The 18,183-nt window shown below is 43.7% G+C and overlaps 1 protein-coding gene across 1 annotated transcript in view; it reads left to right on the top strand.

Annotated features, from left to right (window-relative positions):
- The window catches only part of LOC146830619 (lymphocyte antigen 6D-like), a 70,096-nt gene that overhangs the window by 8,338 nt on the left and 43,575 nt on the right, over positions 1 to 18,183 (top strand). Inside the window, exon 2 of the mRNA XM_085604061.1 lies at positions 571 to 753. Within this exon, the coding sequence (XP_085460187.1) occupies positions 571 to 753 (183 nt within the window). The remainder of the gene's footprint in view (positions 1 to 570; positions 754 to 18,183) is intronic.

Here is an 18,183-nt window from a genome sequence, read left to right as displayed (position 1 = left end):
TGTACCCCAGTACTTGTTCTACGCAGTCTTCTGCGGAGCCTTGGTTGTTTCCTTACTCGTTGTCCTTTGTCAAAGGTAGCATTCAGGATGGCTCCCCACCTTCTTGAGAGTGTCATTGTTATTGGTAGGATGCACAGTAAAGGGTTTTCAGAACCGGCAACTAAAAACAAGTTACTTGGGTCTTTGTACGAAACCATGAAATGTCCAAGTTTACGTGAACCAAACCTGAATGAAGAGAAGTGATACTGAGAAATACTTTTCTGTTCAGAAGCAGCAAACAAAAGAGGAAGATCATAGGAGTCAAAGGCATTTATATGGACTTGAGAGTTCTGTTTTACTTTGTGATGTGGTTGTGTTCTGTTATTAGAGCTTTTAATAGTTGCTGCTCAGAAGGTGGTGAATGCCAGTTGTATGCATAATGCTAGCCTCCTGTCTTGCCATAACATTGAGGAGCAGTGTTCATGGTGCAGTACACCAGTGGGGAGACTTGGCTATATATGGAGGTCATTACACACAGCCCCTTAAGAAAAGCTCATTGATGTTTATTTTTTATTTTCTCCATTTCCTAAGGTCAATCCATCCTTAAGGAGGAAACAGAAAAGGTTTTTGAAATCACTGATGCGGGGAGAACCATAGATGTTTTACCTGCCGGGGAAGTCACCGAAGCCACTAGAGCCACCACAGAAGCCACCGAAGCCACAAAGAAAACAAATGGCAAGGTGCCAGGAAACAACGTGAAGATAAATACCAAAGGTACCCTATTAAATGACAGACTGCAATGCCACTGGCAAATGAATTAGGGGATTAGAGTTCATTATGTTTCTTTCATTTTCCAATCTGTGGAATGTGCTCACAACCACCACCTGCGATGCATGCCTGTGCATTTGATATCTGCCCGGACTTTCAATGAGAAAATGGTGGAAGTCAAATGGGAAGTTGGCAGTAAGTTTAGGAGTTTGGACACAGAGACCTCAGTTTCCGTCATTAAGTATCAATATCTGCAGTGTCACTGTTTGGAAGGTTGGTCAATCATAGTTGTTTGTTAGTGTGAGGTCGGCTGAGGTATGTTGTCCTGACATGGTCAGACATTTGTTGGTGAGACAGCTATTTTGATCTCTTAGTGATACTTAAGTCTTAAGGCCTCATTTAGAACTTGCATTCCAAAACCCAGGAGGTGATGGGAGGAATGCTTGCAAATAATCAAAACCACGGGCAATCACTCGGAGGAGCATTCCAACTCACAGTTTTTTGCCCACTGTGCCACTGTAGACAATGACCCGCCTTATATCAATCAGTACTAACCTTGCAGCTCATGGAATATTCCTTTCTGAATGGCCAAGCAAGACCCCCTCTGGAAGGGAACAGAATCCACCTCAGACTGGTTTCGGTCTTGCCAGTGAGATATAGCTTGGAGCTTGTTACACAGTGAGCAGGAGACCCATATCTCGGCATACCCTCGCCTCTGGTGGAACCCGGATGTTAGCGGGTCCGCATCGCACAGGGGTTGGCGCGCTAGTTGTCTTGAGCACCGGAAAGTATTTAAAATGCACTGGGGCGGCCGCGCCAAAGGCATGCCCGTCTGCGCCCGTCGGCGCCTGGAGCGAGACCAGCGCCAGAACCACTGGTTGTTGGAAACCCGGGACCTATAGTAGACAACAGGTGTTGGTCCTAGATTTAGAGCCTTGTAAATTACATGACATGGCTCTGCACGATAAGAATCCAGACGAGCTTGTCTGCCCCAATTGCTCCTTCCGAGTGAGATGTCCAAATGCTGAGAGGTCGGGAGCTTTAAAGGACAGAGACACAGGAAATATGCCCAGTAATCTGTCTAGGCAAGATGAACATAGAAATCCTAAGCCAGTTCAGGAACAGTATATGCAATGCGTCTTGGTAAACGTACGCTCTCTGGGGAAACATAAATATCAGATTGAAGACTTGATCCAAAGCACGAATACGGACTTAATCTTTCTTACCGAGACATGGACAGACAATACCTCGAGTCCAGACTGGAATATAGTGCTGCCAAAGGGCTACGCAGTCACCTCACAGGACAGGGAGGAAGGTAGAGGTGGGGGGTATAGCGATTATTCATCGAGAGCACCTAAAAGTGCGAGTAGATACCATTAGGGATCTGCCGGCAGAAGCTTTGCATTTTACTATTAATTTAAACAATGTTTTTAATCTTCAGGGACTCCTAATTTATCGTCCTCCTGGACCTAAGGCCTCGTTTTCACAGGCTTTAATGACACACCTGGAATCTTACATAGACCCCCACCCTTTTATCATTCTTGGTGACTTCAATTATAACCTGGAACTCACTGATAACTCAGACACAGGCAGACTATTAGACAATCTGGCAGCTTTTGGTTTTACCCAGTTAGTTCTAGAACCTACCCACCAGACCGGCCACATTTTAGACGGCGTCTTCTCTAACAACGCTGAGACGACTATGTCAAGAGTGGTACCTCTTCCATGGACGGAACACTATGCGATCTATTTTAATATTAGGGTTTCGCTGTTAATTCATCAAATACAAGCAAAACCAGTTAAGGTAAAGACCAAGCGCTGGAACAAAGTCCAAGCCAAAGATCTGATAGCAGCTCTTGGCCAAGTCCCCTTGTCGCTGGCTAAAAATAACAATGAGGCAGCCTCTGGGTGTAATGAATGGCTCCGGACAGCGACTGATTGTGTGGCTCCGGAAAAATGGTCAACAGTCAGGAGACTTAAGCCCTCGTCTCCCTGGTATAACCCAGAGTTGAAGGGTTTAAAAGTAAAGTGTCGAACTGCGGAGCGTTTGTGGAGGCAAGATTATGGTAAAGATAAGAAAATAATTTATAATCTTGCTCTCCAACAGTATAAAGAGGCAATTATTGCCGCAAAAAGATCATTCTACACCACTAAAATTGAGGAAGCTGGTAACTCCTCTAGGGAGCTTTTTAGAATGGTTAGTCTTCTTTCTAAATCTCAGTAGGCAAGCATTTTTCAACCAGACCAAAGTATGTGCAACAAACTAGCCACATTTTTCCAGAACAAGGTCCAAATAATATATGATAACCTCCTGAAAGTTCGAATGGGCCCAGACAAGCCAGATCTACCACAAATGGAGGCAGACATACTAGATGTGAAGCTAACTAGTTTTCCAGCAATCACAAAAGAAGAGGTCTATAAACTCCTCCTCTCTATAAAATCGGGATCACCTAAAGATCCCTGCCCTGCCACGGTGATGAATCTGGCCGCTAGTATAATCGGAGACAAACTGACCCCGCTAATAAACCAAGTGCTGGAGTCAGGTAGCTATCCAGTTTGCTGGATGAATGCTACGAATAAGCCTATTCTGAAAAAGCCTACCTTAAATCCTATGGAGCCTAACAACTACCGTCCGATTGCCAGTTTGCCTGTAGCGGCCAAAATTCTAGAGAAGTCGATGAATAAGGTATTAACGGAATATCTGGACACTAATTATTTGGTGGACTTGACCCAACATGGTTTTCGATCTAACCATTCAGCTTTAATTGTGGCAGCTGAGGAGATTCGAGGAATAGTCGATAGAGGGGGTAAAGCAGTTCTTGTATTACTAGATTTATCGGTGGATTTTGACACCGTGAATCACACGGTGTTAGTACAGTGGGAGGTAGGGATTGGGGGTCTGGCTCTGTCCCTCCTAGCCTCATTTTTGGAGGGGAGGGAGCAGAGCCTGCATTGGGAGGGTATGCAGTCAATGCACACTAACCCCAGGTTCGCTGGGGGAGGGAACTAGAGGCTTATTAGGGTGATAGGAGACGGCCTGCCTCCAACACAACTTGATATACACAAAAGGGGCCGCTCCTATCAGAATGACCTAGAGAACAGCTGAGTAGTGTTATGTGACTGTGGACATCTCACTAAAAATTACGGACTGGCCTCACACACCACCTGGTGTCATGCTTCATCATCGGCCAGTCCCCGCCCTCTAAAAACTTGGTTTGATAGAGGGCGGGCATACACCTGACGACAGGGATGCACTTCTAACTAAGAGGGGCCCAAAGTGAATACGTGAAATTAAAAGCCATTATAGTAACCTCATTCTCTATTTAATGGTTAAGGAAACTATATGGTTTATAAAAACAAGTGTACGGCGCAATTGGGAGAAATTATTATCCCCTCGCCGTGTAGTCATTGGTCTGAAAGTGGGTCGACATGTTTCTGCCTAATGTCAACAGAGGTACTCGGCATTCATTAGGACCTAAGTATATTACCAAGAAACGGGCTCCACTCTTACCAAGTTATTGGTTAAATGGAATCAGCGGTGGAGAGACCACTCTCCACTGTATGTATATGGGTCAGAAAAGTACCCTACAACCTAAACTCCATGTACTCCATGGGAGGGGGAGTAAAGGAGAACCCCTGTAGTCAAACTTACATCAAGGTGCGTTCTCCATGGGATCACCTAGCTGTGTACCGCACTCCTCCCCGATATCGTAGCTGCCATTTTACAGCTCTAATTATCTTCTCTCTCTCTCCTTTTTCCAATCACCGCTTATCTTTTTCTTTACATCACCCCTTGTTTCTCCCACAGGCAATTTCTTTAACAATCAGGCCTGTACATATCACTGTCCTGGAGATGATCCTAGTATCCTCTTAACAGGATCGAAACGTCGTCGACCTTAGTTAAAACAGCATGCACATCAATCCATTGCGTAAAAAAGTGCAATTGCTGTTCTGAAAGTTTAAAACATTGGATAATGTAAATAAGCTCCTTTGTCTTGCCTGAAATGTCTTTGTGTGTTTTGTAAATGTCATTGTTCTTAGCGGATACAGGACTGTGTCCCATAAGTATTTTGTTGTTGCATATCTGCATTGTTTTATTGAAGAATTAAATTGGTTGTCCGGCTGGACATCCTTAATATAGTACCGATTCTGGACTATATTTATTTTCATCCCTATTCAAGTCATTTAAGGACCACTGTTTTTTGTAATTGAAGAGATTATGACCTGCATGAACCATAGCTTCCAAAAAATTAATACGGATAAGACGGAGGTCACTGAGTTTGGCCAGTGGCGACCCCTGTGGAATGATTCCTGGTGGCCAATGAGAGCAGAGGAATGCCCCAGCCCTGTCTTTAAGGTCAGAAACCTTGGAGTTATTTTTGATTGCCAACTAAATTTCTCCGCTCAGGTAAATAACCTTACCTCCTCTTGTTTCTTTTTAATCAAAACTCTGAAAAAGATCTTTCCTTTCATTGGGAAGGAACTACAAAAGACAGTGGTAGTGGCTCTCCTGCTATCTAAGTTGGATTACTGCAATGGCTTGCTGCTGGGGACTTACAAACTCCAGATGAGCAGGTTGCAGTCATTGCAGAATGCCTCCGCGAGGTTACTCTTAAATATACCGAGAGGTCAACCAACTTCCGCTGGAATCAGAGCTCTCCATTGGCTTCCCATTCAGCAACGGGTGGATTTTAAGGCCTTGTGCCTGGTCCACAAAGCATTCTATGGTGGGGGAGCTAAAGACATTCAAAAAATGTTCAGGCCCTATATCCCAGTCCGCTCATTAAGATCCAGCACGTTGGGTCTTCTCCACATTGATAGGATTAGGAGAGTGAGATGGGGTGGAAGAACCTTCTCTTACTGCGCAGCGAAGCTGTGGAATAAACTGCCAACAGCCATGCGATTTCAATCAAATAGACAAATCTTTAGGAAAGAACTAAAGACCTGGCTGTTCGCCTTAACATAGGCTCGTGATATAGGCTGCAACACTTCCATTTACACCAGCACCAAGACGCCTCTCATTTTTTTTGTCACTGTGCAACTTTAGACAGAGGCTTGCCTTACGCAAATCAGTACTGATCTTGCACCTCATGCGAGCAGTTAATCCAAAATTTCCAGGCAAGCCCCCTCCAGCATGGAACACACACAGCTCAGACGGGTGTCTGCCTTGTTAGGCCTCGTCAATGAGGTATAAGTTAGATACTATGGGCCGTATGTATCAATATTAGGAATAGCGATTATCTAATTGTGATTTTCTGCGAATTGCAATTAGGTTATTGCTATAACTAATGTATGAAACTCATTTGCGATTCCTACTGGGCCGCAAATCGACATACCTCATGAATAGCAATTAGGTAGGTCGGAGTTTGCGATTCATAAGGAATCGTTAAAATCACAGGGATGGTGGCCTGCTGGGGTCAGCAGACCACCATATCTGCGATTACTTTTTAAAAAAGTAATCATTTATTTTAAATGCAGCCCGTTTTCCTCAAAGGAAATCAGGTTGCTTTTAAAAAAAGAAAAATGATAAGTTTTCTTTTCCTTTTTTAAGAGTATGCAGTGGTCAATGGGACTTGCCTGCTCATAGAAAACTTTAAAAAAACATTTACAAAGGGGAATGGGGTGCCTTCGGGTCCCCATCCTGTTTGGGGATTCTTACCAACAATTTGAAGGAGGAGGTAAAATGCGAATGTTTAGGGACCGCATTTCGGTTGCTAAACCTTCTTGCATACTACTGCGATTCGGTATTAGTAAGGGAAGCCCTAAACACACCCCTTCCTAATACTGAATCGGTATATATTCGCAATTCTAAACTGCGATTCGGTAACATGTTACTGAATCACAATTGGGAAATAATACATATCAAAATGCATTTTTCCGGTACAAAGTGACTGGAAAAATGCTGGATGCATCTGTCCCTGTGTAACACAAGTGATTACACAAACCGTCTTAGCAACATTTGTGTTATACATACAATTAGAGGTGCAGGAAGACAATACCATTCAAATACTATGATGGCCTATGGCCAAGGTTACTCTCTATGGAAACGTTTGGCATCATTGGATTGCTCAATGAACTGTCTGTCAAAGGCAGGTCTCATAGGCAATGCAGGTTGCCTTTTTGGTAGTGGGAAGACATAGCCTGCTGCTTCATTGCTCCAAGACGATTCCAGGTTGAAGACAGAATTGATGAAGGAGGAAGCAGACTGAAGAAAACTTCACTCCTCTTGTGGGACAGAACTGGATTGGAGACAGTACAGTCTTTAGGACAGTGTGACAGATGCAGCTGCACAGGGTGTAAGGTTCAAGGGCGCCATTTACATGGCAGGCCTAGGCAAGATAAAAACGTCCTATAGAGATCCATGTGCGCCCAGCATTTCAGGGGATATTAACAACAGCATAAAACTCGGGTGGTTAATGCACTGTCTTAGATTAGCTATGTCCAGAGGCCATGGCTCAGAGCTGTGGTGGTGTGAGGTCCTATATGGTGGAGATCAAACAAAGGATAAGAATCTCAAAGTCCTGAAATTTCTTAGGAAAGTGATTTTTTTTACAGGTAGGTTAAAGTACAACACTTAATTAAAAATAGCTAGTAATAGAGATTGCTTAGCTTCTTCTGGTCCAGGGCTAAAATCCCCCAAAACATTTATAGGTCTTAAGCATTAGGTGCTATAGTTCTGTTTAAAATCCTCAATATTTTTCCATGGGCAGAATATGGAGACACCATTAGTGTTTCTATAGAACCTCGTGTTATGATTTGGGTGAAACCTAAAGTCTGTTCCCTCAGACGTCTCTAGGGAGTTACCTCGAAGGCTTTTCAGAGTTATTTCAAAGACCACACCAATGGTACTGTAGTTTTGGTTTGCAGTAAATTGATTTCATATATATTGAGAAATGCGCCCTGGACACCTGCTATAAAACCCATAAGATGTCCAATGTTGTCAGTGTACCCACCACCCACAGACCTATGGAGCCCACCATCGGAGTAATTAAAATTCTTCTTTATATGGGTTTCCCAGGGGTCCAATGGAATGATACGCTGTTCGGTCATTGGTGCCCTTCAGTTGGTGGGTCCAATCAACGCATTCAAGCCCAGAAGGTAGTGGGCTATTTGGTGGGGACAGTGGCTTTCTAGGGTGTCAGTTTAACCTAGGTGTCCCTTGAGTATTTGGTAAGGATCGTTGCCCATACCTTGAAATCTACCAGTTGTTGTAGATTTGTTATGGAGGTAATTTATCAGCAGATGCAGGGGCACCAGGGAGTACAGTAGTCTCTGGACATTTAGCCATTGAAAGGGTCACATCTTGGGAGCCATAAGTGCTAGGAAGAATCTATGACATTGTTCTGCATTCTGTCCATCAAATGTTGTTTTTGCATTTTTCACCCCGAGTGGAACGGGTATGCCCAGACGAGGGTCCTGTGCTCTCCATGCCACTGGAATCAACCTATCCTGGTTGAAGAGATGTGAAACCCGAAACCGGTCCTAGGATGCTTGTTTCCAGTCCAGGGAGGACCTGGCTTGGCAGTTCGGTCTGGATTGTTCCCATGAGGCACAGGTTCAAGACTGATTTGTGTATGGCTGGGTTCAAACTGGAATGGCATGGTGAGCAAGAAAATGATGGATTTAGGCCCAGATCTCTGTACTGGGGTGAATGTATGACATTGTTCTGCATTCTGTCCATCAACTGTTGTTTTTGCAGCTGTTTTCAGAAAGTGACAGCTTTAGACATGCAAAAAAATGCAAGGGCTTCTGCTTCCAGTAAAAAACACTTATTGGATGAGGAGTCTCTGCAACTTAAATAATTGTATGGAGGAAGAATTATGTAAGTAGGTATCGCCTACTGTGGCAGTTGTTTTCCAGAAGAAAATACTGAAAATAAGGGTCAATTGATTTGATTACACATAGCCAAACGCAAGAGCCAATTCATATATAAAATAATAATATGTAGGATGCTGCTATTTTAATTAATCTTTGAACAAGGTAAATGGAAGGAAAGTTCAGTGGCTACAGTTCTACATATTTGTAGTTTTTAAAGTGTCACAGTAGCCTGCTGTGGCCTGGCCTGCTGCCTATAGGTGAATTGCGGCCTTGTTCACATCATGTTATGATTGGAAGCTGAGCTGTGGGCAGCATAAGTCAAACAGACTACAAGGTCGCAGTGGAACATTTGTGCTCACATCATGAGAACAAGCATTTGCAATACAATCGGTCTCGCCTTTGGGACCTTATGTGTATTTAGAAATGCAGCACATTAGCCTGGGTGCTGAAACATCTACTCTTCTTTAACATGGAGGGAAAGAAAGGACCAAACTGCGTGACACGCCAGGTATGGGAACACATGAAGAGAAATATTGCCTTCAAGCGGGAAATGGTATCGTCCAAAGCTCTGTTTATAATTTAAATCAGGGCCTTTGGTGGTCATATCACTGAAAATACAAGATTTAAACAAAATATTATTGTCTAAGGGGGCTCGGGGAAGGCTAATAATGTACTGGAATCTCTTTTCTATCAAGATAATTAAATAGAGGCAGTTGCCAGAAAAAGAAAATAAAGAATGTCCCACAGCAGAAAGCAATTCTGGTATTTTACTGACCTCTGCTGGACGTTTTCTATAAAGACAGTTAAATAGAGACAGTTGAACAGAAAAATGTCCCGAAGCGGACAAGTCCTAGGGCTGATCTCCAGAGCCCACAAAGTACATACACATATAAGTATATAATAAGTATATACTAAACTATATACAGGAGGTCTTTAATGCTCAACCTAAAAACCCTCTCGGGGCACCAGCACTAGATGAAGCGGGAGTAGACTATTTTAAAGGGGAACCTAGAGGAAGGAAGTACTGCTTGGCAAATAAATACACTTTTCAGCGTCATGGAGCTTTGTCACACTCCTGTGCGCTCCATACATCAACTTTTCAATACAAGGAGGAAAGACCTGCACACAAAGGTCTCAATTTAGCGGGGCATTTGGATGCACTTTAACCGCTGTCCAGCGCTGACCGATTAGGAAACATCTGGGTTCAGCCAGAAATATTCAGAAATTTAATTTCCGAACCACGTTTTTCAATTAATAAGAAGGCACACAATTCCCACATGAATGCCTTAGTGTAAAAGATGTTACTGCACAATATAGTAACTGCGCAAAGGTGCTCGTGGCTGTCCGCACAACAAGCATGTGATTTATTGGCTTTAAACGGCAGCAATTATAGCCCTTCCAGGTGTCTCCTATTGTTTTTATAGACACTTTTCCCAGAGGAGGACTCGCGCTTCCACAGGGTGGCCTGAAAGTGAAAAGATGTCTATCACCCCTTCCGTAAAGGCTAGCACTGTGTTTTGGTTTCTTTACAGGCATGGAAACCTATAAATATTATGGGGGATGGTGAGAGGGGCAGTGCAGGCAGCATTCCTGGGATTTGGATTTTCTAAGGCTTATCTATTGCTTCCAGGAGCCTGAAGACCTTGCAAAACAAGCATTTGCAATTCAATAGGTCTCGCAATTACGTGAGTTTGAGCTATTGGCATTGTAAATGACAAAGCCTTTTATTTATGTTTTGATTTTTAAGACATAAATAAAAGGCATTGTCATTTACAATTCCAATAGATTAAACACACATATTTGCGAGACCGATTGCATTGCAAATGCTTGTATACTAGGTGCAAATGGTTTTGCATCAGCTAATTTACAATTACCTAATTGGTAATCGCTAATTAGGTAATGCAAAACCAGGGTTGCCCAGAGGCCCACCTGAAGCACCCAAAAAACAAATGTGCAAATGTAAAGCACCCATACGCCCTAGGGGTATGTGTGCGCTACATGGCGCTTTGAAAAATACATTTTTTGTGCATTTTCAAAAATTGCACATGGTTACCATCTACTTGGATTCAATGGTAATAGCATTTCCTAAATGCACAGTTTGCATTTAGAAAATGCTTGGTACATGTGCTTAGAAAATCAAGAGTTGAACTTCCCTATTTGTATTCGCAATTTTAGGCAATTGCAAAAGATATCCATTACCTAAAATAGGCTTCCAAAGCCGTTCATACATCTTGAAAGGCTACTTTGGATTTGTTAATGGACGAATTTACCTATTTACACCATTTGCGAATGCAAAATAGGGTTAAATATGTGCCCTGAATGTGTTGTCTGGCAGCTCACTTGTCTATCTACAGGATATCGGGGAATAGAGGCACCTGAAGGGATAGCATCATTGTAGTACTGTGATGTATTTAGTTGCAGCTCATGTGCATCTCGTGCTGTCTACTTTTGTTGTAGCATATATATTCTTGAAAATCCTTCCTGCTTACAGTTAGAACAACAGACGTGGATTCCAGCATGGTTAGTCAGTTCATGCAGGAATCGTGGCCAGCTGGTCGCTGCTTTTCATGGGCCTTGCCTATGGACTTCAATAAAAGAGATTTACCACTTGTTCCTGCCTGGATTCTACTCACTGCTTTTTGGTGACGATCCTGCACTGACGCTGCCTTGGCACCTTCATAGTTGGGAAATTTTCTTTCATTTCTGTGTCCCTCGGCAGTCGCAGCGTCAACGCTGGACCAACGTCACTCCCCATAGTTCGCGCTGCACTGCTAACCCAGCCTGCCCTGACCTCACTTCAGATCAAGATTTGAGGTGCAGTCGCCTAACTGGGTAATTTTTAGGTCTCGCCTACGTACCACGCATGCACTGCATAGGAGGAGACCTCTTGAAATCGATTTGGTTTTTCGCCCAAAAACGTGCACTCATTGCATTGCTCAATGGCAACCCGTGCACGTTTGGGGATTCCCTTGCGGGAGCGAACATTGAAACCATCTGTTTGTAATTGACTTTCAAACAGATGCTTCCCTCTGCTCGCTCCCGCAAGGGAAACGCTATGTGTGCTCTGGACCACACTCCCCCCACCCCTACTACTTGGTTTATTGCCTCCTGTCACACGCCCGTCCTCATCTTAACCTGCCTTCCTTTTCCCATGCTTTCCTTCCCCCTTCTTTCCGTCTCTCCTGCTCTTTCCCTTGGCTGCCTCTTCTCTTCTCTTCCACTCTTACCCCCCCACCCCCCTCCTTTCCAGGGGCTTAATTTTAACGTGTGTTTGGGCAGTCAGTGACTTTCAGGGGGTCTTATTACACAATAGGTAACATCGACTGGGGTGTTTCAGTGCTGGGGTATTCCTTCCGAGTGATGTTGGCGCTCTACAAGAAAACCTTAAAATAACATAACAAGTACATCTCTTACCACCAACTGTATGTGCAATCGTGTGGGGGGCCTTGTAATCCTGACGATGACAAAACGGGGCACAGTGTGACATCACAGCGAGGTAAGTTAACGCTCTGCTAATGGCACCAAGACGGTTCTAACTGGCATTTTAAGTCTGCGGGATTTTTGAATAATTGCAAATATCATGTGACAGCGGTACATTTCCCGTGTTTATATGTGATGCACCGCACAATAATGTTTATTGCTATTTCGTTATGCCAAACTACTTGTTTGAGATATCTTGCTTACTCTGTATTAAAGAAGAAAACACCAGTGACAGTTTACTTTTTATTTTCTATTGTCCCTTCACTCATGTTAGGAAAATTAAAGCTCATGCCTTGCAGTGTAGGGTAGATTAACATATTGCCCCATGACTCCCTTAAGCTCTAAAAGTTGGGTGAACCCGTTACCTCATTTGTCAACAATAAAAATCTTCAAAGTGGTAACAAAAGGGTGCTTCAGTAATCATGCATGCCTAGTTGAAATGGTTCCATATCAAGCGTTATTTTATGCATATCTTATGCAGTACTACAGGATGCTGTCAAAGCGACTTATGTTTTATATGAGCATGTTTAGCCTCATAAGATGTTACAAGTGGGCAGGGTCTCAGCGTCACACTCTAGGTTTTAGAGGAAAAAGGCAAATGCGTTAAAGTGGTCACCCCTGGTAGAACGTCTCATAAGCTGGTCATGTGTGGTCACATGTCCTACTCACTAACTCAAGAGGCACTTCTTGCAACTGCACTGATTTTTTTTAGTACCTTTACTCCTGAATATTGGGGTTCCCTAGGTGGGCATTGCAGTGTGAGCGTCTGCCGTAATCATGTGATGACGTGAATGCTTTTTCATTGTGCTGGTCCTCATTGTGCTACCTTTCCACCCCACTAGGCACGTCTGCATCGTCTGGCACTTCTTTGTGATTTGAGTACTGTAAGCAATCCTACCGTATTCTCTCATGCGTATGTGCCGTCTACAACCCCAGTTTTGTTTTTCTTTTTTCAGCTGTCCCCCGTGCGTGATTCTCTTCCTCCCAGCGCTCTATGTTGCTGTCTCACCTTTGTGCTTCAACTCTACCCCCTATGTGATGTGCACCCTCATGTGTGCTGCTCCCCCATGCTGCTTTCTTGCATGCTTGGTGCGCTTTCCTGCAAAATGACTCAGCCAGCAACGTCATAGGCTTTTTAAAAATGCATTTCTCTTTAACAATACAGCACATCGTAGGGGATACTCTACATATACCGTACACCATCAATAAAAATCCTTGGCAAAGCCAATTGGTCGCAAATGCAAGTCCTTGATTGATTGCTGCTCTTTACCCAGTGTTGGCAAAGTCAAAAGGGCAGACTTTAATGCATAGCCAATAGGTCTTGCCTTTGGGACATTGTTTAGTTGTGCAACAGTTGATGTTGCACCAAGGATATTGTGCTGCATAATTAAATACTTATAAGGTCCCAAAGGCAAGACCTATTGGCTACGCCAATGCTTGTTTGTTTTGGGTGAGCATGTGTACCTCCATGGGTTCATTGTTGCCCAATTACAGCGTTTGCGCACAACAGCATTTCCTGTTGCCTGGATACGACGTCCTTCTTATGGCCGCATATTGCCTGCAAACGACCTCCAAGCTTGTGTGCTCCACTATTGGCTTATGTTACAGCTCCATTGCATGTGACCTCACGCACAGTGGCCATTTTGGATTGGGCCAATTTGTGCAGTAGTTAATGCGGCAGGCAAGCTTGCATTTCCTTGTCATTTTGTCACAGATTGCCGCTGATGATATTTTTGGTCAGCGCTCCCCTTCTACTCCAGTTTCTATCTGCTCAAGCTGCATTTTAATATGTTTAAACATTCTGGTGCAATTTCCTGGTACAGTTCCAAAGCTCTCTAGCATCTGTAGGTCAGTTTACTGGTTCACTTTACTCACAGCTTGGCCCATATTTATGCATATTCTTCACTGCTGATTCTTTTTGGCGACTATGGCTACAATGCAACAGATCTCTCAACCACTTCCTTTTCTGGCATGCCCTGGCAAACCCACTAATAAATGGGCACAATAGTGTCACCTCTTTGAGAATCATCTTGTGGCTATCGACGAGAGCAATTATAGCCCAGAACACACATTTGGATTGTTATTCTGCAGTTTGGGTCAAACCGCACAACAAATATTTGACAATTTGCTGCTGATTTCAGCCTCTTATGGTCTGTCTTGTGATGACCATTGGAATATATATGTGGAGGAAATTGAAAAGCTACATAAACAGTTTTCAGATGAGCCCACTATCATGCTGGAATGGCACACTTTTTTTTAAACGCAAGCAGCTCAGTGAAGAAGGGGTGGAAGAATATGTGTCGGCCCTCAGGATCGTAGATCCTACATGAGAGTTTGGCCCAAATTTGGACAAGTACATTCATTGCTAATTCATGTTCAACTGTGCCTTCAAGAAAATTCAGGAGAGATGACTTAGTTGCTGCAATGCCACTATCACTGAGGTTTTAGATCCAGTGAAAAGCATTCGGAGATCACTAATCTCTTCCAAAGTCCTAAATGCTGAAGCATCAGTCAATAACATTTCAAAGATAACTCCAAATCAAGAGTCTGAGTCTGTTTGCAAAATGCATTCCAAAGGAAGAGGACATGTTCAGAAAGGGAACATGAAGAAAGGCTCAGCAATCTGTTATACATGTGGTTCAAAGAACCATGTCAATAACTTTGCAGGATGTCCAGCTAATGGCAAACGTTTGTCATGTGAGAAAATTGGACATTTTCAGGTGGTGTGCAGGAGTAGCAAAACTCCTACTCAAATCAGTAATGTTGATGCTAAAGTGAACGCGCATAGATTCCATCAATAATGTGGTACTCACCATAGAATGTAACGCTGTTAGCACAGCAATGAAAAGACACACTTGTAATGCTCATATTGATAATATTTTGTTGCAGGCCATGGCGGATGCTGGTTCATGAATCACCATCCTCGGGGACGCCACGTTTTGGACAAATGGGGCAAAGACATAATATAACATGTGTATTTGTAAAGCGCTCGTTCACCTCCAAAAGATGTTTATTGTTACCCAATTCAATGGTACTCATTTTATTGACCTCAGAAAGGATGATAGGCTGAGTGGACCAGAAAGGAATTTGAACCTGTGACCATGAAGTCGAACACAGACCCCTGCAGTGGATGCATTAGTCCACTAAGCCACAAACCACTCATTCCACTGACTGAATGCCCCAAAGCATTTGGTGAGAAAGATATTGACATGTTAGGTTCTTTCACAGCTAAGGTGAATTGTTTGGGCAGGAAGACTGTTACAAAGGCGTATATCGCTGTTAAAGGTAAGGACATTATTGGGTGGCAAGACCTTTAACAAATTGGGTTGTACCTCATACCTGGCTCAAACAATCCTGTGGCTGTCAGTGATAGCATGGTGAGGCTTGTCTGCAGTGCGGAGTAACCGGTCGAATCAATTTTTTTCAAGCTTAAGGAACTGTTCCGGGAACAGGTGGGGACAGTTAAGGGTTTTGTACATCATATCAAGATCAAATGCCTGGCTCCTCCATTTGTCCACAAGGTATAACAAGTTCCTTTGAGTGTCAGAGAACACCTAAAACAGATGCTAACAGATTCATGTACCCAAAGCAATTATAGAATCTGTTGAATCTTCTCAGTGGGTAGCTCCAATCGTAGTCACCTGCAAGAAATCAAGTGAGGTCAGGCAATGCACTGACTTGCGCACCTTGAATGCTAGCATTTTGGAAGTCTGCCACCCCCTTTCCAAAATTCAGAAAATGTTAGCTAATTTGGGCAGGGCAAAGTGGTTTTTGATCATTGATTTGAGGTTGACATACCACCACGTAGCTCTGGACGAAGACTCACAGGAGCTGACTGACCACTTTTGTCACACCATTCGGTGCCTACAAATATTCGAGGTTACCATTTGGGTTGACATCAACAGCCAACATGTTCCAAAAGCTCATGGACATCCTTTTTGCCTACCTCAAAGGTTTAGAAACTTACCATGGCGAAATTCTGTTTTTTGCTAACTTTCTAGAGGAGCACAAACACACATTAGAGAAGGTTCTATCCATATTAATGCAAAGAGGTATGACAATCAGGAGGGACAAATGCAAATTTGCCACCAACGAGTTGGAGTATTTGGGACTCACATGATATCCGACTCGGGTATAAAACCCAAGTTTTCTCTGATTAAGGCCATCATCGAGGCAATTGCACCTGCTGACAAAGATGCTGTGCGGTCTTTCTAAGGTCTTGCAGAGTTCTATGCACGGTTTGTGTCTGGTTACGCAATTGCAGTTGAGCCCTTGAGGTCTCTGCACAGGAAATGACAGAGGTTTCTGTGGTACGAGGTAATGCAGTCTGCTTTTGACAAAGTAAAAGATTTGATAATAGAAGCACCAGCTCTCAGTGTGTTTGTAAAGATTGCACCTCTCTAATCACCATTGATGCCAGTGTGCAGGGGTTTGGGGCGGCCCTGAGTCAAATGGTGGGAGGTCAACAAAAGACAAACCCATTTGCCTCTAGGTAGCAGAGACAGTTTGAAAAGCAATACAGCACACTTGAACATGAGGCCCTAGCTGGCATCTGGGCAATCCAAGAATTCAAAATGTATGTCCGGGACCATAGATTTGAGCTAGAAAAACAGACAACAATCCATTAGTCTACATCTTTACAGGGGGCATTCACAACAATGCATCTGCAGGATTGACTAGGTTGGTGTTGAAATTGCACAAATACACTTTAACCATAAAACTATTGGCAGGCGGGAAAAACTTCATGCCGGATTGCCTTTCTCGCAGGCCACTATCTGAGGTTGATGAAGAGTGTGGTGTCGACGATGTTGAGTGTATTGCTTCAATTGATGCTGTGCATGAGTGTAATGCTATGCTTAGGGTGGATGACTGGTTAAATGTCTACCAGAAAGATGATGCCTAAAGAAAGTCAGTCAGTACATTGTGCAAGCTTGGCCTGAAGTCAGGCATTTGCAGGGCAATTTGAAAACTCGTATCCAGGTTGCAAGTGAACTTTTGGTTGTTAAAAGGATAGTATTAGGGAGTAATCTACATGTTCCTCCAGCTAAAATGCGCAATCTTAACTCCAAAGCACACCAGCTTTTGAGTAGGACCAAGACGTTTATGTGCATAAAATAACTCTATTGGTGGCCCACCATAGATGCGCATGTGAAACAGATAATTGACAAATGTCCTGAATGCCTGCTGTCTGATAAGCATTGGAAACTTAAGAAAACACCTTTGCACCCCACTACAAACTCTGAGGCAGCTGGGAGAAGTTAAGCCTTGATTGTTCAGGACCATGAGTCTCTCTACCCTGGCCCAGCTCTCCTGTGCTGCTGCACCACTCTTCTCCTGAGGCTTGAGCCGGGAGAACACAGAGGCATTTCCCTTCATTTAGTCACTTTGCTATTTGCATATTTTTTCAAGTTGCACTAAATCCGCTTTTAAACTTGCACTGAGTTCTTTTTTAAAACTACTGTTTTTATAATATATGGATTTCTGCTTTTAAAATACCTGCATTTACTCGAAGTCTCTTGCTGGTACAGGGAGCAGTTTTGGAGGGCTGAGTTGGCTCTGAATCACGAAGGGCCACCATCTTGGGGAGGGTTTGGTTGGCAGACTAGGCTTCCCCTCACCTAGAGTTTAAAAATTAGGCTGGCGTGAGCGCGCAGCGGGCGACCCACCGCCACACCACCAGCGTGCCAAAGGCAAGCCCGTCTGCGCCCGTCTACGCTTGTCCCGCGCTCTGTGCCAGGACCCCTGGCAGTCCTGAGCCAGGTAAGTCCCCCAATCGCTATTACAACAGAACAACACTGCTGGAGTTAAATGGCACGGGCAGGGGCAGGGAGTGTATCTATCTTTCCTTGGATGCGCAGCCAGTTCTCCTCCCTGAAGCATGCCCCCAATGTAGAAGGTCACTCCCCAAATTTGTTATGCATCCCATCTCTCCAAGGGTAGATAAGAGGGTAGGGCCAGTGGGAGGCGCTGACCAAATATTCAAATGCATAATGCTTAATGCTAGATCATTGGTCAAGCATAACCTGGAGTGCGCAAGGCTTATAGAGGAAGAGGAAATATTAATTGCTTTCATCACAGAATCCTGGACGGATAATTCTTCAGGCCCAGATATAGTGAAAGCTACCCCTCTGGGATTTT

This window comes from Triturus cristatus, chromosome 5_1 (genome assembly GCF_964204655.1).
Source record: "Triturus cristatus chromosome 5_1, aTriCri1.1, whole genome shotgun sequence".
NCBI lineage: Eukaryota > Metazoa > Chordata > Amphibia > Caudata > Salamandridae > Triturus > Triturus cristatus.
The sequence above is the reverse complement of the archived record's forward strand: the minus strand, read 5'-3'. Positions and strand labels throughout refer to the sequence as shown.